The 21488-nt window shown below is 49.2% G+C and overlaps 7 protein-coding genes across 7 annotated transcripts; 4 read left to right on the forward strand and 3 right to left on the reverse strand.

Annotated features, from left to right (window-relative positions):
* Positions 1-65: 65 nt before the first annotated feature.
* BKA55DRAFT_518765 (XPG domain containing-domain-containing protein) lies at positions 66-1834 on the forward strand (the record flags this gene model as incomplete). Its single annotated transcript, XM_046188292.1, has 2 exons — positions 66-274; positions 322-1834. 2 exons carry the CDS (start codon positions 66-68, stop codon positions 1832-1834), a joined length of 1722 nt encoding a protein of 573 aa, XP_046046690.1.
* Positions 1835-1951: 117 nt separating this feature from the next.
* Positions 1952-5386, reverse strand: BKA55DRAFT_113861 (uncharacterized protein). Its single transcript, XM_046184740.1, has one exon. It carries the CDS (start codon positions 5235-5237, stop codon positions 2070-2072), a length of 3168 nt encoding a protein of 1055 aa, XP_046046691.1. The 5' UTR covers positions 5238-5386; the 3' UTR covers positions 1952-2069.
* An 872-nt stretch (positions 5387-6258) lies between these two features.
* BKA55DRAFT_576643 (uncharacterized protein) lies at positions 6259-8812 on the forward strand. Its single transcript, XM_046193497.1, has 2 exons — positions 6259-7846; positions 7900-8812. Exons 1-2 carry the CDS (start codon positions 6518-6520, stop codon positions 8497-8499), a joined length of 1929 nt encoding a protein of 642 aa, XP_046046692.1. The 5' UTR covers positions 6259-6517; the 3' UTR covers positions 8500-8812.
* A 34-nt stretch (positions 8813-8846) lies between these two features.
* Positions 8847-9836, reverse strand: BKA55DRAFT_518135 (Pre-mRNA-splicing factor of RES complex-domain-containing protein; the record flags this gene model as incomplete). Its single annotated transcript, XM_046188249.1, has 1 exon — positions 8847-9836. The coding sequence occupies one exon, from the start codon at positions 9834-9836 to the stop codon at positions 8847-8849; it is 990 nt and encodes a 329-aa protein (XP_046046693.1).
* Positions 9837-10349: 513 nt separating this feature from the next.
* BKA55DRAFT_596530 (ER-golgi trafficking TRAPP I complex 85 kDa subunit-domain-containing protein) lies at positions 10350-12623 on the forward strand (the record flags this gene model as incomplete). The annotated part of the gene is made up of 1 exon (XM_046195960.1): positions 10350-12623. One exon carries the CDS (start codon positions 10350-10352, stop codon positions 12621-12623), a length of 2274 nt encoding a protein of 757 aa, XP_046046694.1.
* Positions 12624-12788: 165 nt separating this feature from the next.
* BKA55DRAFT_113890 (major facilitator superfamily domain-containing protein) lies at positions 12789-14998 on the reverse strand. The gene is made up of 5 exons (XM_046184741.1): positions 14694-14998; positions 14349-14644; positions 14132-14300; positions 13375-14084; positions 12789-13318 (listed from the first exon to the last, which is right to left on the reverse strand). Exons 1-5 carry the CDS (start codon positions 14852-14854, stop codon positions 12954-12956), a joined length of 1701 nt encoding a protein of 566 aa, XP_046046695.1. The 5' UTR covers positions 14855-14998; the 3' UTR covers positions 12789-12953.
* A 1428-nt stretch (positions 14999-16426) lies between these two features.
* On the forward strand, positions 16427-18863 carry BKA55DRAFT_576654 (uncharacterized protein). Its single transcript, XM_046193498.1, has 4 exons — positions 16427-17144; positions 17199-17774; positions 17823-18132; positions 18186-18863. The coding sequence occupies exons 1-4, from the start codon at positions 16785-16787 to the stop codon at positions 18539-18541; spliced, it is 1602 nt and encodes a 533-aa protein (XP_046046696.1). The 5' UTR covers positions 16427-16784; the 3' UTR covers positions 18542-18863.
* The last annotated feature ends 2625 nt before the right edge of the window (positions 18864-21488 follow it).

A 21488-nucleotide genomic window follows, 5' to 3' on the forward strand; every position in this document is an offset into this window, starting at 1 on the left:
TAACCTGGGCTTTTCCCTAATGAGAATGCGATAGAAATTCACTAACCTTGAAACCCTCCCACAACATGGGGATTCCTCGTCTTATAACTACCCTAGAGCAATATGTTGTTCATGGAAGCCTCGACGATGAACACGTAGTCATCGATGGACCGGCATTGGCTTATCATATTCTGTACATCTGCAACAGACATGGTATTCCTCAGCCGTCATACGAAATTCTCGGTGAGACTGCTGTAGCATGGTTGGATGAGCTCACTCAACGTGGTGCAGGCGTGTAAGTTTGGTGTCTCTTTGTTGGCTGGTTAAGACTAACCACAACAGCGGCGCCATATACTTTGACGGATATTTACCACCCGGAAAAGAACCCGTTCGCATGCAGCGAATGATCAAAAGCCTCAATCAATTGAAGGCCTCACATTCGTCTGACACCAATGGTTTCTTCCCGTCGTACTTCTCCGCTGCCAACGAGACTACCCCGGTCCTATTCTCTGCAGTTAAACCACCAGGAAAATCGGCCTTGCCACCCAGTTTTCATGTCCCTGCTATCATTGACGCCTTAAGGTCTTCGCCACGCTACACCAAGGTAGTGATTCTTGTTCCGGGAGAGGCGGATGCATACTGCGCACGGCATCTGTCGCAATCAGGCGGGACGGTTCTCACCTCCGACTCGGATCTTTTGGTTCATGACCTGGGCAAGGGAAGTGTCGTCTTTCTTCGCGACATTTATCTTGATGAGCAGTCAAATCTCGCATGCGCAAGCTTCAGTCCTTCACATATCTGCGAGAAACTTAGACTTGCGTCTTCTGCTGAGATGTGCCGATTTGCTTACGAACGAAAACGGTCTGCACATTCAACACTTCCACAACTTTTACAGGAGTGTGCACAACCAATCACCGACCAAATGGGTTACACTGAGTTCTGCCACGAGTATCTAGACCATGTAGTTGCACCAATTCCCACCTCAACACACGGAAAAGTAATAGAAATCGGTTCACTGGATCCCAGAATATCGGAGATGGTATTGCAACTAGGATCTCAGAATGGCCACATGCACACTACGAGCGATCCCAAAATGTTTCTCCCTATTCTGTTAGAGAGTCCTTTGCGAGGAAGTGCATGGGAACAGAGTACGTCAATTCGGCAGTTGGCTTACACAGTAGCCCGTTGGATCATTCCTGGTCCTTCTTCAACGGTTCAGGAGTACCGGAGGGTCAACACTCCGGTGCAGAAAGGACGACAGGTTCCTATGTTACCTGAAAAAGAAGCAAAAGCGTGGTCTCAGAAGCTGATCAGACTGATGACTACAATCAGAGCAGGAACTCAAGGCGACACAACTCAGGCTTGGTACATCCTGTGCCTGACCCTTGATATACGATATAGCCATGAAGATGGCAAGCATTCACATTCACTGCAGACTTTGGAAGAGAGTTTGCAGACTCCAACTTTTAGGAAAATTACTTGGGATACTCTTCACTTTGTTGCTCATTTTCAAGCTGCTTTTTACTCATTTCGGCTCTTGAAACAGATCCTCTCACTTGGGCAGCTTCAAAGAACCTTACCAGATCTAAACGAAATGCTCTTGTCATTACCACCTCTAGTGGAGTTTCCTGATGTGGAAAGAACCCTTGCATTCCTGCAAAGAAGCAACCAAGACCAGGTTTATAAGACAATTTCTAGGCTTGTCCCATTGTCAAATGCCAACATGGACGCAAAGCCAAAACGAACTGCCAAAGACAAGAAGAAGCGGAAGGTGGGGAAAGATGATGCCCCCAAAAGGCAGAACAGCTCTGCGAAGTCTTCGTCAAGAAACTTCTTTGATGTGCTGTCTCAATAGAGTTAAGCATTAAAAGTCACAATGCATACCGATACCAAGATCAAAACAAGCTTACTACTCTTGTGTAATTTGTTACATGGTGATTACATCGTACCGACGATGAATCCCGCCAAGCCTAGCCATTATCAAAGACTCAAATATTGAGCCACACGATTACGTCTCGTTGCGCCAGCACCGATCCTGACCCTGACCCGTCCGTAACTTCGTACATCGTCTCAACATAATAATTATACAATCAAGTGTTTCGGGATTGACAAGCTCCATGAATCTCATCCAGGAGGCGAGATAAAGGACTGCTTTCTTCCTCTACATCGGCCACATCCCGGAGTAAGCTTTCCTGGGGGCTGCCATTGCCAGCCGACTTGATAATCTTCCACGCCCGACGGAACTCATCGCGAATTGACACAATACCATTGTGTGTGACAGTTCGAGCAACGTTGTGATCCAGCTCAAAGGGGTCCTCGATAGCAAAGAGATAGCGGTGTCGGACTTCCTTGAATTCTCCATTCTTCCCTGTGACGCTGCCTGGTGTACCTTGTTTTGGCTGTGCTCCTGTATCCTTTACATCACTCTCCTTAGGATGCACTGCCGTGGAAGACGCTTGGTCGGAGTGAGGCAGCGGATGAGATCCAACATTGTGAGCCTCGATAACTGTCTTGGCGCCAGTCCAACCCTTGTCTTGCTTCGTCTGCAAACCACCTGGGGTCCGCAGACTGAGCACATCTCTGCCCCAGTCAAATCCTCTGCCCGTGGAAGTGCTGAGCATACTGCTGTGGGCATAATATTCGAAGAAGCCACGCAGGAGGTGGCCAATGGTGTCTTTGTTACCATTGAGCTGGTTCGCTCGTGCCAGACTCAGGATTTCCTCTTCGTTACGCCAAAACTGAACATTGTGACCACGGCACATAACCATATCCTCAAATTCGACAGGCGAGAGCCCTGGAGGCGGTGGGGGAGCGAGCTGTTGGAGATTTGGGCTAACAAATGGTTCAGCGACGTTGACTAGATAATGAAGAACCATCAAGACATAGCCATAACTGCTAAGGGTTCCGCGATATCCCGAGTTGATGCCACGAGTCTTCGCCCAATGCTTGACGAACAAGACCATGGGCCGAACGCGTGGATCGGTGTGAGAGTAACATCGCAGAAGGGCGGTGTTGTGAAGAGCCAAATGGGCCGAGAAGTTGATGTCACATTGCACACCTGCACCTGTCTTGGGAAACTCCAAATGATCTCTGTATCGATCGCGTGGCTGGTTCGGAGCCATCTTGTGAGGGTCGGGAAGTTGTCGGATTCTCGCCACAAGGTCTACCGTTGTTGGCGTAAGGGGAATGAAGAACCCATCGCCAAGTTTCAGGCGATCATTTTGTTGTAAAGGTGACCGCAGCAGCGCGATATAGTCTTTAACATCCTGAACGACGGACTCATCGTAGGAATCCTTGTCTAATGCTCGCTCAAATTCCCACGCCAAATGGATGCATTTGTGTAAGAGCCCGACTCCTCTGAGCGACAGGGACTCGGAACATGTGGTTATGCAAGTCTGTAACGTCTTTCGAATCTCCTCCTGATGAATACCGCCAACATATTGATTAACAAGCATATTCGTCCACTTTGAGATAACTTGTTCATTGGCTGGCTTTAGTCCGTTGAAGATGTAGAGTGCCCTCGTATAGTATGACACAGGCGCCTCGTGCTGACCCTGTTCTAAAACCACAAATTGCACGGAAGGGGCCTTTTTAAGCTTGTCAAGGGCCAACTGGAGCTCTTTAGTGAAGAAGATAGGATCGGTACAAAAGTTCTCTCTGTATTGGGCGTCCTCCCACACCTTCAAGGCCTGCTCAGTCAGTGATTGAGAAGCCTGGTTACGCTCTTCGACACCACTCTCCTCCCAGCGCTGCCGAATATGTTCGCCTTCTACCTGGGTGTAGACCCCAAGTAAAGATCGTTTGGTTGGAGTGCCTGCATCTTGCGCAAAAGAGAGAGACGGGTACGTAGACAAGCGATCACGAATACGAGTATCCGCAAGACCGTTGATGAAAGCCTCGCTCACTCTGTTCAATAGAATCCAATCTTCATCCGAGAGTACGCGATAATTAGAGATGGTAGCATCACGGCCACTGGCTCTACGAAGAACTCGCTTGGCCAAGCCATAGTATGAGGAGAGAGAGCTTCTGGTTCCTTGCTTAAGTTCAATTGTTTTCGTGCCATCTTCGCCGGGATCCTGTGACACGGGCTCAACGACAGTTGCAGGATTGTTTTGAATCCTTGTGATGGGGCCTTGCTGACTCTCATGATCGTTGTTTGCTGCTTGTGGATCGTGTTCATCATCTTCCTGAGCTTCATGAGCATCATCAAGGCCATTCTCCCATCGAAATCTTTCTTCAAGAAGTCCCTGGCGGAGCTTTTCCGGCGGGGACTCGCATAGCTTGATGATGGGGACTCTAGTTCGGGTTAGAAGCCTCGCCCCTAGACCAGCTTCTAAAAATGCTTTCTCTAGGAGACGCGGGATAGGAGATCCTGGAGCATCAGGCTGGGAGGCAGACATTGGTGAAAGAAGACCAAGATCCATGTCTGAGGCCTTGGTTGCAAAGCCTGAAGACAGACTGCCAAAGCATTTCAGCTGAACTGTGAGGGGTTGAAAGTCTGTTTCTGGCCTTTCCCCCTTCTCGTAGTTGGCAATCACCTCTCGACTAATGGATTCAATTCGGCAACGGAAATCCTCCTTTTCTGCTATTTCCGACCTCTCGATTTCAGAATTGGAAACGACTTGAAAACAAAGCTGATCAAGCAGAGCATCCTGAGCTGCAATTTCCTCCGGATGGAACTGAAGTGGGCGTCTGGTATTGTACAGATAACCAGAACCCCGGTTCAATTGGGTTGGCATAGAGTTGGGGCGGCCACGTGAAGAGGGAGGAATATTGTCATAGCCTCGATACCTAGACGGCTGAGGGCCATTCCAGTGGCGATGGGAGTACGAGCCACTTTGATGATTTTCGCTAGAAGCTCCCCATGGCTGAGAGTCAGTATGCATGTGACGTTGATGAGGCTGAGAGGGGCGGGAGTATTGAGAAGTCGGGCTTTGGTAAGTTCTATTTGGGGGAGGTTGCTGGGCTCGAGGGTCAATAGATATGGATAGTTGGGAGCTCATTTGGCGTCTTTGTGCCTGGTTTAGCCGCTTGCGTGCAGGCTTGGACTGATGAGGGGTCCCATCGGACGTTTCAACAGAAAAATTCTTGTTGTCTGAGTCGCTTTGAGATACGGGAGCTGGTTGCGGAGAAGCCCTGTTCAAAGAATCATGTACCGGTGGGCCATTAGAGATGATGAGATTGCGCAAGTGATTCTCGATACCTGCTTGGGAGTCACCAGGGGCCTCCACTTGAGGCTCACGCCGATGAGGAACCATTGATGACTTGAGAAACACAATATGCGTTAGAGGAATGGAGTTGTTCTTGCCGTTAAGCTCAGTGCGATAGAACTCGTTGTAAGAATGTCGACCAGGGTGTGAATAGTTGCATCCCACTCAGCAAACACTCTCCCCAACATTCGCTTCCGTATAGAACACTTTCTTGTTTGGGAAGGCGCATCAAACCCAAACACGCGGGAGACTCAATGCATGTAACAACTGCAATTCAGTTTTGCGCTTTCTTTCAACTGGAGGAAGGGAGGGGGTCTGGTGGACAAAGATGTATAGATGCTTTGGCATCACCTCACCAACACGGAGTGAAAAGATGAACAAAGAACGAAATAAGTAGGAGCCCAGAAGGAGCAAATAAACTGATTGCCCAGTTGCTTGTTAAGGGCCGTGGCTGCGGCAATGAAGTCGTGAAGTGTGATGTTGAAATGTGCCGGGCCTGTTTGGAGCTGCTGATCTCCACAAAATGTAGTTATGAGTTCACTGTTTGTCAGAAGCATCCATAGCGTACTACAGTGCCGTATCCAATATTCTCACTGTGCTAACCACTTCTTGAGTGCAAAGTATCTTTCATAGAAAGCTTGGTACCTTCTTTTGGCAATTAGGCTACTCTAAAATGGCAATATTCGCATGTTAAAACACTGCGTAAAATGACATTCCGTGATTGATAAATGCAGAGTTTGTATTCTTTGTCCTCGTGGACAGATCCAACCATGCGTCATTCCTAAGACGATTAAGATAAAGTAACCTCAAAGGAAAACTCTATGTACGACCTTTATGCTCCAAGGCAAGGGCATTCATTTGACAAGATTTCGCGATGGATGTCATTTAGGTAGTTAAACAATTAACGTTCTGAGAAGACCTGACTTGCACTCTATAAACATGAACTTTAAGGTCAGTAAGGCCCAGAAACACAGGGAGCTGGAAGCTCGTTGAGCGCACAGCCACATGTGGCTTTTTACTTCAGAGCCCTTGTCATCGTCATAAGGTAGGTGCACCATCTTGCTCAGGACCTTTGTCCCTGCGTTCAGCACCATCTTTGCCCGGGCATAAAAATACTCCTTTGCGCCCTCGCCTGGCAACCCCAGTCTTTTCCTGTTATTGATAATTCATACAGCGTCGAATTCCCATCACTATAATCTACAAATTCTTCCGGATACGCGCGTTAACTCTGCCTCGCGCCCAGCGCCGAGCTAGGCTACAGGCCGTAACCTGTTGTCGTCAGAACATTCCCGGAATTTCTTTCGCGCAATCGCGATCTCTTCATCAACATGAGCGCGCCGCCTCCCCCAGGCAATCCGCCTGCCAACGCGCCTGGCCATCCAAATGGTGCCCCGAAGAAACAGAAGGCGAATCCCCTTCGGCCGTTGCGTAGGAACCCAAAGGCAAACCCCCTTGTTTCTCGAAGACCACCACCCAGACCAACAGCGCCGTCTGCTCCGGGTAGGCAGAATGGAACAAAGCCAAATATCGAAGAGATTCGACGGCAAAATGGTGGCTGGTCAGAGCCACCGCCACCTCACTTCAACGACATCCCCATTATGACAACGAAGAAGGCTCTTCTCGACGGCATTCGATACCACATGATGAAGTTCACTCAATCTAAAGCAGGAGGAAAATCCATCGATCCAACTGACCAGGACGACTTCGCACGACCCGTAACATTACACCGACGAGATGCTCGCCAACCCCCTCCAGGAAGGGCCGTCAAGACCGAAGCACTTGAAGCGCCCCAGGCTGATGAGGAAGAAGTGGAAAGACAGGCACAGAGGAAAGCAGAACGGGAGGCTCAGCGCGCCATTGACCAGGCCAAGATTGCACCTGTGGCCAAGGATCCTAATCCCAAGCGACCGAAGAAGCAAAAAGAGGAGAAGACAACATTCAACCGAGCGCCCAAGACTGAAACTGCTAAGAAGGCGTCTGACCTACGATACGAGGAAGCTCTTCCATGGCATCTTGAAGATGCAGAGGGTAAAAATGTCTGGGTTGGCAACTTCGTGGACACACTCTCTGGATCTAATGTAGCCTTCATGATTGACCAGTCTGTTTTCCGCATGATTCCCCTGGAGAAGTGGTACAAGTTTACGTCTAAGCCTCCTTTCCAAACTTACGACATTGATGAGGTGGAAGCCTTCATGAGTAAGAAGGTGGATGTGGGCCGTTGGGTCATGAGAGACGAAGAGAAGAAAGCTGGGCGAAAAGACCTGGAAGCGACAAGAAAAATGTTCTACGGGAGCGGCCCGATGGTCAAGACTGAAAGTGCCACATTCAAGGCGGCTTCGAGGTCGGAGAAACTGGAACATGATGAGATTGATATGTCGGGTGATGAATTTCAAGACGATGATGAGGCTCCTATGTTCGAAAGGAATGACGATGAAGACACAAAGGACTCCAAGGACCGTATTCGTCGGGAACAGCTCGGTGCCAACTTATTCGGAGAAGGTGACGAGCAAGAAGTAGACAAAGAGCTGGATGAACAGCTCCGAGAAGAGATTTTACGACAGAAGCTCGGCAAAGCTACCAAGAAGGCATTGATCAAGAGAGATCGAGAGGATATCTACGAAAGCGATGATTCCGAGGAGAATCCATGGAGCAGTTCGGTAAAGTCCTTTTTATCAACTTGGGTCAAAATAATGCTAACTGATATTTCAAGTCTGATGACAACTCATCCGACGAAGAAGAAGAGGAAGACAAGAAAGATGAAGAGAAGAAGGACGCCAATAAGGACGAGAAGAACCAGAGCGGTTCCGGATCCAAGGGCACCAATACTCCCTCCGGGAAGAAGCCTGAAGGCTCTAAGAAGAGCAAGTCGCTCAAGCGAGCCGGCTCCCCAGCACTATCCGAGTCGAGTGGAAACGAATCTTCCCGCAAAAAGCTCAAGAAAAATGTCACATCTGCCACAGGTAGCAGGTCTGGCACTCCGCTTTTACAGGGCGGAGCCCGTCGACCTACGGCTGCTGGATCTGGTAGTGACGGAGAGGCAACTGCTGGCGAGATGTCAGATGGAGCAGCACCGAAGAGGAAGAAGCTGAAGTTGGTTAGTAACAGTGCTCGGGGCACTCCTTCGGCATCCAGAGCTGGCAGTCCCAACCCAACCCAGGGTGGTAAGTTTTCCTTCGGACTGATTTCAGGCCGAGTTATAACTAACATTGTCTTGCAGCTGCTTCCCCTGGCTCACCCGGAAATTCAGCTGTCGAACCATCCGAAATTCTCGACAAGATTCCCGCTGAAGGTATCACCGTTAACGAGTTGATCAAGCTCTTCAACCACCGTTTGGGTGATAGGCCAGGCCAGATGTCTAAGACTGAGTGGATTCAGCTTGTCAAGAAGCTTTGTGATTATGGACCTGACAAACGACTTCGCCGAAGATCGTAAAAGCATAGATACCCGATCAGGGCGGTAATCTCGTGTCTTTCTTCTCTTCTGGAGTTTTATTGCCTTGCGACCTCTTTGTTAGCGCACCCCGAACCCGACGTAATATCGGAATCCGACAACAGTATACATCTTGATATTCAGATTACTAGTTATGGAGGATAAGGTCAATTAGTTGAGCGCTTAAAATGGGTATATAATAGAATATCTGCATCCAACTCTACCCGTTTATTCATCCATTTGCCAAGAGTATTCAAGTCCCTTGTTCCGCTCTCTACGGTTGAGTGCCTTGAACCTCTCAGCTTCAAAACCATTGCCACGATCGACGCCATCCCAGCGATAGCCTGGTTTGATTCCGTACCGATTTGGCGGCGCTGCGCCAGCGTACACTGGTTTGCGTTTTGACTTTTTGCTCTGTCCTGTCCCTGTTTGCTTCTTCTCACTCATGAACTGCATCATAGGATCGTTCCAGCGCTCCTGTTCTTTCAATTCCTGATTCATTTCTTCGTCATCGGCTGTGCGCGCGAATGACATAAGCTTGGCATCCTGTAGCTTCTCTCGGCGCTTACGAGCCTCCTCGAGCTGTATGTCACCCTTGAGAGCTTCTTTGGCCAAGCGTTCCTTTTCCTCTGCCTCGGCAGCGGCACGTCGTGCTTCGGCGCGCTTCATTGATATGTCGATTCTTCGGCCCGTGGCGTCTCGATATACTGTTTCTTCCTCCTTTGCTGATTTACGGTGCCGTTCGAACTCTTCGCGTTCTTCTTTTTGCCGTCGTTTAAGTTGCGCCGAAACAGTTGCAGCGCTTTGCAGTCCTGCATGTGTTCCGTCGCTCATCTTAACCGCTGATCCTTCGTCTTCGATCATGGGCATGTCCTCGTCTTCATCGCGAGCTGCATTTTGCTCGGCTGCTGCTGATGCTAGAATCGCGTCTGCAGCCGCAGCTGAATCATCTTTTGATGTCGCGTCGCCCCCAACTGACTTCCAATTGCTCTTCTTGGTTTTTCGAAACTCGGCAGATCGTCCCGATACTGTGACTGGAGCATCTATTCCCTCGTCATCCTGTTGCGTATTGGTGTGGCCCCAACCTGAATCGTCATCGTCTGTGATAAGAAGGCCATTATTGGCATCGGCGCCGCGCTTGCGCTTCCGTTTCTTGGCCGGTTTTGGGTCGGCGACCAAATATTTAGAAGCGAGATATGCTGATAAATCTGAAGGCATTTTGATTTCTGATGCGACAAAAACTGGGTTGAAAGGAGAGTGGCAGGACTTGTCTTTGAGTTAGGGACCTTGAATCTTCGAATACAGATATGCAGCTATCACGTATTGCGGCTCTCGCCTCGGTAGAGCAATTATAGTGGAGAGCTCAACGTCCCGCTGTCCGCTGTCCCTGGCTGTCCCGGTCTGGGGGGCACCACCATGAGGTAAGGGTACGTACCGCCATCATATCCCGAGTTTCCACATGGTCGCCCAACCTTTGTTGCTAATCTAAGATCAAAGTTCCTCAAAGTTTAAAGGCGCTGTTTACCTATATTCACCTAATGTGTCATTCACTTCAGTGACAGGATCATGCCGAGCCGACTTGTGGCCTATATTATTCGCCTTTCACCCTCACCTTCTTGCGCCTCATAATCCTCCGAAGTCCGGCCCTATATCATACCTATATCCTAGAACCCCTACGATTACGACCCCTTCCGACATCATCACCGTAAGCCGCTGCTCGCCGTCGCCTTCATGCCACAATCTCTCGAGAATGAAGCTTCGCCGACGGAACCGCTTCAGGCTCTGCCCGCAGCTGCGTCTGCCATGAAGCTTACGAAGTCGCGACACTCCACCCCTGTATTAGAGTCACTACCATTATCGCAATCGGAAACCAACCTTGCCTTTCGTCGCTCCAATCCGTCTGCTGCTTCCTTATATGCCTCGACTCTCTCTCCGCCTGGATCGCGCTCAATATCCCCAGCTGGTCGAGGATCGCCCTCTCGAGTTCTCTCCCATACCGTCTTCGATGCCCGACCGAACCGCCCACTACCTGAGACGGGGGGCGATGGCTCCGAACCTTTGAATCTCATTCTACAGGCATTCGTACCTCATGTCTCGATCTACTCTTCCCAGGATACAGATGCTTTGATGAACGAGAAGGGCTTTCGAAATGGTCTCTGGGAACTACTTAGACCCTTTGGTGAAGACGTGCCAGGCAAAGTTACGATCAGGGATAGCAACGGAATGAGCAAAGCCGCAGAAGGCTTTTCTATCAGATTTACAAGATTCGGTGACAATATTGAACATCCCGACCCCACAGTTTCGGGTTTCAGGAATCCTGCCTCCTCGCCAGGCCAGCATGGCAGCCAAGCGAGCACATCCAGGGATAAGCAATTTCTCATGGACGTGGAAGCTGTAGTCAACAGCCATTTGTCCTATGCAGAGGAGTCGTTCGCAGCGCTGCCTCAGCATGGCTTGTTCGCGGGTCCAGACACGGGCTCAGAAGAGACATCACCGTATTACGCTCTTTATTTGCGGCGATTGCTATCTGGCCTTCCTATTTCGCCCCACGAAACCTTTTCGCATCCGGTAGCATGTGTTGTTGCCATTAGCTCACGGAATCCAAACCCGCTCGAAGAGCTAAAGAAACTCTACACAGAGACAAAGGAGGGGAATCGAAAACTTCCACCCTGGGTAGACAGTGAATTTATTCGATACTATGTCTTGGTCCACGATGAAGAGAAGGACGACATAACAAGATCTATGGGACTATTTGAACAGATGAAACGAAATATGGGACCCCATTGCCATCTTCTTCGCTTAAGAAGCAGCCAGAGCGCCGAGACAGATGATGACAGCATTCCGCTCCCCCGCAGCGACTGGATGTCAGCACAAGAGGAACTGGAAGACATCCGAAGGAGTGAAGACGACGAGGACTTTGAGGACCCAACACGCTACATATTTGAATCTGATGCTACTGCCATTCGTACTTTTGTGCGTGAGATGGTGACCATGTCTGTTATCCCTACCATGGAACGGAATGTATCGTTATGGAATGACCAAGTGGCTTCCCGCCGAAGAGGGCTCACAGGTCGCTTTATGAATTTATCCAGGAAGTGGGCGTTCACCGGTAGCTCCAGAAATTCCACAGGTACTAGCAACGCAAGAGACAACTACAACGCTGCTGGGTTTTATGGATCAGAAGCCCCTGAGGCTATTATGCGGAAATTGGCTGACTACGCTTTTATGTTGAGGGATTGGAAACTGGCGCACTCAACATACGATCTTTTGAGATCCGATTTTAGCGATTCCAAGGCCTGGAAACATCACGCCGCCGCCAATGAGATGGCTGCGCTAAGTCTTTTAATTCTCCCACAACAGATGTCATCGAAGAATCGTGCCGAGACAATAGACCAAATGTTGGAGGCTGCATTTTACTCCTACAACACCAGGTGCAGCGCCCCCTACGGAGCATTGCGAAGCTTGCTCCTGGGTTTGGAGCTGCTGCGTTTACGGGGTGGGACGAATATTGATGATGCAGGGCGCTGGGGCGTGAGGCTCCTTGAGTCCAAGATCTCCGGCAGCGTGGGCGATGCATTGATAAAAGAACGACTCGCTATTTGCTATGGTTCGAAAGAGGGGGTCGGCAGTTGGCACTGGGGTTCGCGCCGTCGAAAATCAGCAACCTGGAGCGTCCTCAGTGCAGATGCCTGGCTTCAGCAATCCAAGCACATCCAGGCAAGGCGATGTCTTGATGAGGCCCAGAGGATGTACTCGACTTTGCCCCATAAGGAGGGGATTACTAAGTTTGAGGCAGCAGGTGACTTCATGGCATCACTGCAGCACAGTCTTGCAGAGTCGCCAGATGCATCGGATAACGATGGCGAAGGAGATGACGACGATGATATTGATGAGGAGAGTGAGGCCCTCAATGATATGAAGCCGAGGAGGCCAAGTACAGCAGCGGTGGACATGTATCGGGATACAACGAAGGAGGAAGATAGCAGCATGGATGATGGCACATAGAGAATATAACGACCAACGATTCAGATGCTTTCCATTCAATATGATGTCTTGTATAGCTCTTCTCTCTGTGGTGGCGACTATGTGTGGTGGTGTGCAGCCCATGCTTCCCTTGAGTTATAAGTGCGGAAATAAGGTGTGTCACTCCAGCAGGCTAAAATGACCTTTTGTTGGAAGATAAGGATGAAGATGAGATTTAACAAGAAGAAAATCTAGACCCCTATTGATTCATAATACAACCCTAGAGATAGGTCAAGTCAAAAGACCGTAACGCCGAGATGCAACCCCGTGTGTGGTGTGATATCCTATGTAAAAACATGAGCCGAGGTTGTTCTATACAACCTGTGCCGTTTGTGCACGGCGGCGGGCTTCCTCTTCTCTAACAATTACATTCCTCTGCTCGGCTATCAAAAGACGCCCTTTTCGAAAGGCGCCGAATGCGGATATAACTGAGCAAGCCGCAACTGCAGTCGCTATTCTCATTTCTACCTGAAATGCATCGGCGTAGGTATAGCGGACAGCTGACCACTGTGCATCAGTTAGATGTGTGTTAGAACCACCAATTGTTGCTTGTTCATAGGGCGTAAGAACGCCTGAAAGGTATTTTGAACTCTTCTCGTTCAGCAAGGCTGATGAAGCTGCGATGCCCAAGCTACCACCCAAGAGTCGAACTTGAGAGAGAATACCCTGTGCTGGCGCTAATGATGAATTGTTAGCAGAAGTATCTTTCCACGATCCAAGCTATGATGCATACCATAGTCCCTAATAGGCACCTCTACCGACGATAACATTGTCGAAGACGCGACGGTCAAGCCAAAGCCAAGACCACAAAAAGTCATGTAACCAAGAAGTTTCGCATCATTGGGTTCATGTGAGAGTGACGTGAGCAATCCGCAGCCGAGCGTCATAACGCTTGAGCCAAGTACCAATGACTCGAAGGTGTAATTCTTGGTAGCGTTAATCTTCCCTGCCATAAGGCTGCCAATAGCGGCTGTCCCCAACATGGGAAGCAACATGACGCCCGAGATGAGAGCAGACTTGCCACTAACAACTTGGAAGCGTAGGGGGATGGCATAGATAAGCAGCAAGTAAGGAAAGCCGTTGAGAAGAGTGTTGACAACGGCAGTAGAGTAGACCCGATTCCGAAAGATGTTGATTGGGAATGCGGGAGCAAACCGATCGTGCCATCGATACTGAATGAAGATTTGCCAAGCAATGAGTAGACCGCATGCAAGCAGGCCACAAACCAGAGGCGCAATGAATATGGCAGTTTTCCATCCATCGTTAGATCTTTCTGTACCAGCATTCTGAAATGAGAAGACGACCAAAACTGCGGCAGCAATAACAAGGAGGGATCCCAGAAAGTCAAGTTCTTTCCAAGCACGTCGTTCTTGCGATGGTAGGTATTCGGGTTTGGGCCAAGTCAAGATGAATACCACAAGAGAGGCAAAACCAACTGGGCCACTACAAGTTGTTAGTTACGTGATAGGCATCTCGATGGGGAGAAATACTTGATCCAAAAGACCCATCTCCAAGAAGCATAATGTGTCAAAATACCACCCAGAACAGGACCAAGGACACCTGACATGGTAATAACCAAGCCTACCAGAGCCGCTATGTGCTGTTTCATGCTATCTGGGCTGATTTCAGGCAGCATGATCATCGTGAGAGAGTACAGTCCTGACTTTGTTAACTATCTGGGGAACATGGTGATTCAGCAGAGCGTACCTGAGCCTCCGATGCCTTGCAGAGCACGAAAGGCAATGAGCTGGTTAATACTCTGCGCAAAGCCACAGGCAAGGGAAAATATGAAGAAGATTATATAGGCTGCGATGAAGGCATCGCGACGTCCAACAATATCGGATATACGAGCGAAGACGATGGCGCATCCGAGATAAGCAAGAGTGTATGCAAGAGCAACCCAGTTGACGTCCTCAAGGACCTCGAAGTCGACTCCGATGCTGTGTAGACTTGTTGCGACGATAGAGGTGTCGACCATGGACAGGAACAGGCCTAGAAGGACTCTTCAACTTTGTGTTAGCAGGGGGCTAGGAGAAGAGATGATGGGCATACCCAGCACAAAGGCCCCAGAAACGAGCAGGTGGAATTACTGGGACTTCAGTTTCATCACAGTCTGAAGCGGGAAGTGAGCGATCTGTTTGGGAGCCCGAGGCGGTTTCTGGTTTGCCGTCGTTGTGAGTGTGCGTATCCTTATCCTTTGCTTCTGCATTCATGGTGGGTGTATGAAGAGAGATGACAAAGGCGACAAGATTCCTGTGGTATATTCTAAGAAGATTGTAACGATGATAGGATCAAGTAGTTCACTGTGGGCGTTTGGTAATCCTGATGGGCGCTTTAAAAACGTTAGGAAATGTTGCGCTGCTAGCAGGTTGGCTGAATCACTGGCGCAAGTGAGGATTCTCGATGGCCAAACAATAGTAAATACGAGTACTAGAGTCTTTATTTTGGTGCTCCGTTTGCCTCGATCAGCGTTGATATTTCATTATACTAAAACGAAGAGATCAGGAGTTTCCGTCCCTTATATGATCAGGATGAGGACTGCAGGTAAGTGGTCCCAGAAATCTGGATGCAGGCATTGCGCTGAAGATGATGCATCTCTCGCATAGAACTACCCTGGTCAAAGATTTGCGAGGCATGCTATGAGAATCACTAAAATGATAATTGGAGACCAACATGGCTTTCCGGCTGCGAGTCCGAGCTATCGTAGTGAAGCAGTCAGCTCGGCGACGTTGAAGTGGAGTGATGCAGAATCCACTCTCGCATTCGCTTATAATAATAGTCTGGTCAACTGATTGGCAGATCCCATGGTGTCATCCCTGGTTGTTTGATAGATTGGAGATTGAAGATCTTAAAGGCCTGCGCTAGGCGTAAATGGGAAATCAATTCGAAGAAAGGAAGCCAATGCTAGATACCTCCTAGGCAAGGTAAGCTAAGCCAAGGTAGCTACTTATGGTTACGTGCGGCTCTCCTTTGTATCGTAAATGCTGTTGGCTAAAATCCCAAAGTCCGGTCGTGCAGAGAAATGCTTGTCTTACATCCATCAAAGGCTTGTTCGGCTGCAAGTGTCGATCTCGGAGTTTTCATCAGCGAATCAAGCATCTTCCGAAATTCAACACGGAATTCCGTTTCATTTTTAAGATCATAAGGTCTATTCAAAAGATTACACGTCTCATGCTGGGAACTTTCGGCTTTGTACTCACTTCATGTTTTTACTGAAGGATTCTGCATTACCTCATGCATAAAGCCCGGGACACCATATTGGAATGAGTGAGACGGTTTGTCTAGGGGCAGGCAAGAAAACTCACGACCTCTGTCCCAAACGACAAAAAGACAACGGTAAATTTAGTGTAAGCTTAGTAAACCTTTAGACTGATTATTTCTTTTCCTTTCTTTCCAAACTTAACAATTTATTAACTATCATCATCAGAGCATCACAATAAAACCTAACGTAAAATGTGTGTGAGGAGTGGCTCAAAGTTCGTCCTCAAGGCTTTGTTTGAATTATGACTTTCGGATGTCCTGAACTGTGGCCTCAAATTCGGCGAGAAACTGTACTATACACTTTCGAAATTGCCCCCAAGCAAATACAAGGAGCCAAAATGATTTCATCCAAGTCATCAGCTCTACTTATTCTTCTGATGTCTCGCATCCATTCTTTTCAAACCACCATCAGAAGCCATCACAAGGAAAGAGCATACAGGTACCGACCTACAGAGCCTAGGCCCATCTCAGCAGCTCTGACAAAGATAGTCCAATCACAAGCTTCTGCTACGCGAGCGCTCCACTTAAGTGGCTGCTCCCAGTCGTGACGTAGCGCGGCTTAGCCCCACGTCGGGCAGTGAGTGGTTAGAAATGATTTGTCCAATGCTAAGTCACTGCTTAGCAGCAGCAGCAGCAGCAGGCAACCTTACCTGATTATTCAACACCGTCTTCACCACTTCGTTCGAGAGCTTCATCAATAGCATCTATACTAGCAGCTTCTCACATCTTATCGGAGGTCTCGCAACACTCATTTGTCCGAAGTCCGTCTACTCGCTGCGTGACTTCTTACTGAGCAAGCTACACGGCTCGACATCGCATCATTACCTGGACGGTCACAGTCACAGTCACATACACTCTCATTCATCAGCCCCGGACCTCAATATGGCCGATGTCATGATCCAGACCCCTCCGGTCCTTCAGGGTCCATCAGAGAAGGAGCGGAAATATGACCGTCAACTCCGACTGTGGGCTGCCTCTGGTCAGGCTGCTCTCGAGTCGGCCAATATTCTCCTCGTTAACTCTGGTGCTGGTACTGTCGGCGTTGAGACTCTCAAGAATCTTGTGCTTCCTGGTATTGGCCGATTCACCATTGCCGACCAGAACGCTGTAACTCATGAAGATTTGGGTGTCAATTTCTTCGTAGATGATAGCTGGCTGGGCAAGTCCAGAGCCGAAGCTTGTACCAACTTTCTCTTAGAACTTAACCCTGAGGTACAGGGCGAGTGGTATCCTAAAACCCAGGTACGCTGTTCAATCTGCCCAGCCGCAACAATCCATCCTGCTGACATATCTCAGGATGAATCTTTCCACCTAGATCACTTTCTCAGAAGCTCGCCAACATTCACCATGATTCTTTATGCTCTTCCTTTACCTCAAGACCAGGTCCAGCTGATTCAGAGTTATTCTCATCAACATAAAATCCCTACAATTGCGGTTCATTCTGTGGGATACTACTCCTACTTCAAGACCACCTTACCTGGCACATTTCCTATCGTTGACACCCATCCCGACGAGACCGCCACCACAGATCTGCGACTTCTAGCCCCTTGGCCTGAACTCCTTGAGTTTTCCCAGAGCATGACTGAAAATATCGACAACCTCGATAATCATGAGCATGGTCACTTACCCTTGGTCGTCATTCTCCTTCATTATCTAGAGCAATGGCAACAAGCTCATGACGGCGCTTACCCCACCAGCTACATCGACAAGACCGCATTCCGCAAAACTGTCTCTGAAGCCATGAGGACAGACAACCCCGAGGGGGGTGAAGAGAATTTTGAAGAGGCTATAGCTGCCGTGATGAAACATATCATAACCCCCGCCCTTCCAAGTTCTCTTCGACAAGTCTTTGACTACGTGCACCAAGATCCTGTAAGAACAAGTGCAATTAATGTCAACTACATCACTAACTTGTGCCAGGAAGAGATCAAGTCTGGGTTCTGGATCATCACAGAGGCTGTGAAGCGATTTTATGACGAACATGGCCGCTTACCCGTACCTGGAGGACTGCCTGACATGAAAGCTCAATCCAACATTTACATAAAACTCCAGAACATCTACAAGGAACGGGCTCGCCAGGATGTCGGTCAAGTTTTGGAAACCGTTCGAAGTCTTCCCGGCGGTGAGGACGTGGATTCCGAGCAGGTCGAGCTCTTCTGCAAGAATGCTAGTTTCATCAAGCTCATTAATGCCTCTGAAGACAAGACTACCAGTCTCGATAAGGTTGTTGGTAAGTGCAGCTCTTCCTGATCAGAGGGACTTCCAATGACACGTAACCTACAGAACAACAGCTAGCAAACGACGAGATGTCAGCCTTTGCTGGGCCCGAGATGCCTCTCTCCTTGATCCCACTGTACCTTGCCTTGTTGGCAACATCAAATACCAAGACTGCTTCTGCAGATGAGATTATGGCCTTCATTAGCAAGACCGCACCAAAAGCCGCTGAAAATGAACGTTACAAGAAGACTGCGCAAGAAGTTGAGCGCGCTGCCGGTGGCGAGCTTCACAACATATCAGCCCTTACAGGTGGCATGGTTGCTCAAGAGATGATCAAGATCATTACCAAGCAATATGTGCCCATCGACAACACTTGTATCTTCGACGGTATCGACAGCCGTTGTCAGGTCCTCCGCCTGTAAAAAGGTATCAGCCCATGGAGGTATCGTATGGGAAAGATAGAACTGGAGCAATGTCACGAGTAATGACTGGATAGAAGGATTTACAATAGAAAAAGGTCTCGTCGAACGACTTTGCAAGCAGCAATGGACATCGTGGAGTAGCTCAACGTGGTAGGGCCTCCTGAATCCATCTCCTAAATGACAACAGGTTTCAGTTTCCACATCGCGATTCTCCCTCAACCCTGACACCAGATATCGACCACGTGTTCGTCACAACCGTGAACAAAAGATGATACTTCCGATCCGAAGCCAGAAATCCAAGACAACAAGAAACGCACCCAGCAAAAAACATACAACAGCGGGGATTCGCTGGTCGTCACCGACCCAACTACTAATCCGCCGGTTAGTGGCTTGACTATGGGAGAGCGGACGGGATCCCGTATTTTCCACTACCTTTGGTCGTATGTGCTTGCGATGATGATGGTGTTGCTTATGGCCACTTCGTCTTGCATGTTCTCTGCATTGAAGTGTCCGGGACGTCTCCCGATGTTCCTGGCAGGTCATGTTGCTTGATTGACTAAGACAGTCCCACTATCAGAACTAGTCACGTTTCATCGGAAGACTGCGATTCCGCAGTCTCCTGAAATCATGAGTACATACAAACAAGGCCTCATTCGGTGATAGTTGTGGGTTGCGGGGCCATCAATGCCCCTGGCATCAATCATGTCATCTTGATATCAGGCCAGGAACCGGTGAGGAATTACGTTCCTTTTTGCCATCGTAAGATAACTATACTAAAGTTTAGTCACCTATATTCCAGCAAGGTACGTTGTGGCCAACGAATGAGCGCTGTATTTGAGTTCGCCTGCCACGAGCTCCTTGCCCCAGCAACACTGATCAACTCCTTCACCGTCACCCTTGCAGAATATTGCCAATTGTTAAAAGCCTCTTCCTGCCGCCGAAAACTCTCTCTCGCATCTTCCCGAGATACCTATATACGCTAGCAGGGTTGCCTGAGTCGCATCTGTCTCTGGATCGACGCTCTTGTTGCCGGTGTGGAGGCTGTGAGAACTTTGACGGGAACTCTCTAGAAACGACCGCAATCATCAAGGTACAACCTAGCTTGCTAGTCTCATAGGGCTATCAGCAAGTCCTCTCATTGCTCAGCTTTAGCGAAGAGGGCGGGAGCTTCAATGGAGGTGAATTAGGAGGGAGTGTTTGTTTACCCCGGACGTCAGGTGGCAAGCGCTCTACCACGTCTCAAGTTGATCAACAGTCGTATCAAGGGCGGATCACGGAATAGTTTACCACTCACCGCTTTATGGCAATACGACGTCTTCTTTTAGCAAAGCTCTTGCTCTTGCTGGACGTCGCCACCGCCTCTACATCGACTGCCAAGTTCTTCAAGCCTAGTGCTGTCTGACCTCGCTGTAAGGTACGCACAACCTGCATGTACAACTAGCAATCTAAGACCAAGAGTGTAACAAAAACCTCATGTCCGAGTTTGTGCAATGTAGTTCTTGCTCGTGTATTGGTGGCGGCGTACATTCCTGTGAAGCAGGTCGGTTGTCCAGCATTGCCCCTATAATACGTCCGGAGTTTTATCACCACAACAAAGACAACATCATTAGACTCGTGGCTAATATCAAAGTTTACCTAACGCGCCGGATCTCATGTGGATCTCGCGAGGAGCATTGTCCCCAGCCATCACTCTGCTAGGCTATATTTGATGTATATGATGGCCTTGTCAAACTGTAGGTTTGGTGACCTCTGGTCACATCTGTACATGAACCACGGGATATTAGGCGAAATCGAATGAATCTTCGGCATTATTTTGGGCCGTCTCTGTTAGTCTACCCTTGGCACCGAATTTCGGCGGCTACTAGTGCAAGCTCATGGGGTCTCCAGTGCCGGACTTGAGGGGTGCTGCCATGACATGTTATCAGATCGAGTCACATATGGGGTATATAAGTGCCACTATACTCTTTTCTTCACTTCTGCTGGGGATGCTACAGGGGCTCTAAGCATTTTACAAGTATTATGATCGACGGACATGCAAAAGGACCGTGACCGGATGTTAACGACGTGCCTATCAGAGGACAGAATGAGGTTCTTTCTTCAAGATTCTAGTACCTGGTGTGATGGAGAACCCGAGATTTCCGAGATCTTTTCCAAGGTTAAACACGAGAATCCTGTTCTAGCAAGGCATGAAGCAGAACTATAGTGTCTAGGGCGTGCTGAGTGTTGCCAAAGTGCTCAGGGCAGCAGAGTATTCAATATTCATGCAAAACGTCAGCAGAAAGCGAAGAATAGGGTGTTGAGCTGCTGATGGAGGGTTAGTTCTGGGTTGAGTTTATTCTTGATAGAGACAATGTCCGATGTTGAATCCGGGCGTGATGGTAACCACGGGTTTACGCTCCGACTGGCCGCTCGACCTGAATCTCAGGCGTGGCTTTGAAGTGTCCAGCGCATGCATACAGACAGACAGACAGACATACATGTTCATGAATTAGATGAGGGTAGAATCACGATGCTGTTTGAAATGGCTCGTTACAGTCAGACCCATCCGGCCGGAGGGGCAGCAGCGGCCATATCGCGCGCCGAGGCTGAGGACAGCGGGCGATGGGCTGCCAGAGTGTTCCGATAGCCAACTCACGTGGGAACGTGGTCGGTAAATCAGGCCGGCTCCTTCTGAAGTGGATGAATCTTGGCGCCGAGGGCCCCAGATCTTTGTAAACGGAAGAGAGCAATGAGCGGGCCTCTGAAGGGAGTCTCGTGGAGCGTGACGAGCAGTGGACACGGAGTTCGGTATCAGGACTATTATCCAGGCGGATCACGGTCACCTTCCCTGAAAGGTAACCAGGGGCCGAAACAGTTGGAGGGTTTGGGGGGGGGGGGGGGGGGGGGAAACCCGGGGTAGAAGCCCTGAAGCTGGAGGGGATTCAGAGAAACGGGCCGAGGATCCCAG

This window comes from Fusarium redolens, assembly GCF_020744475.1.
Source record: "Fusarium redolens strain MPI-CAGE-AT-0023 chromosome Unknown BKA55scaffold_13, whole genome shotgun sequence".
Classification (NCBI taxonomy): domain Eukaryota; kingdom Fungi; phylum Ascomycota; class Sordariomycetes; order Hypocreales; family Nectriaceae; genus Fusarium; species Fusarium redolens.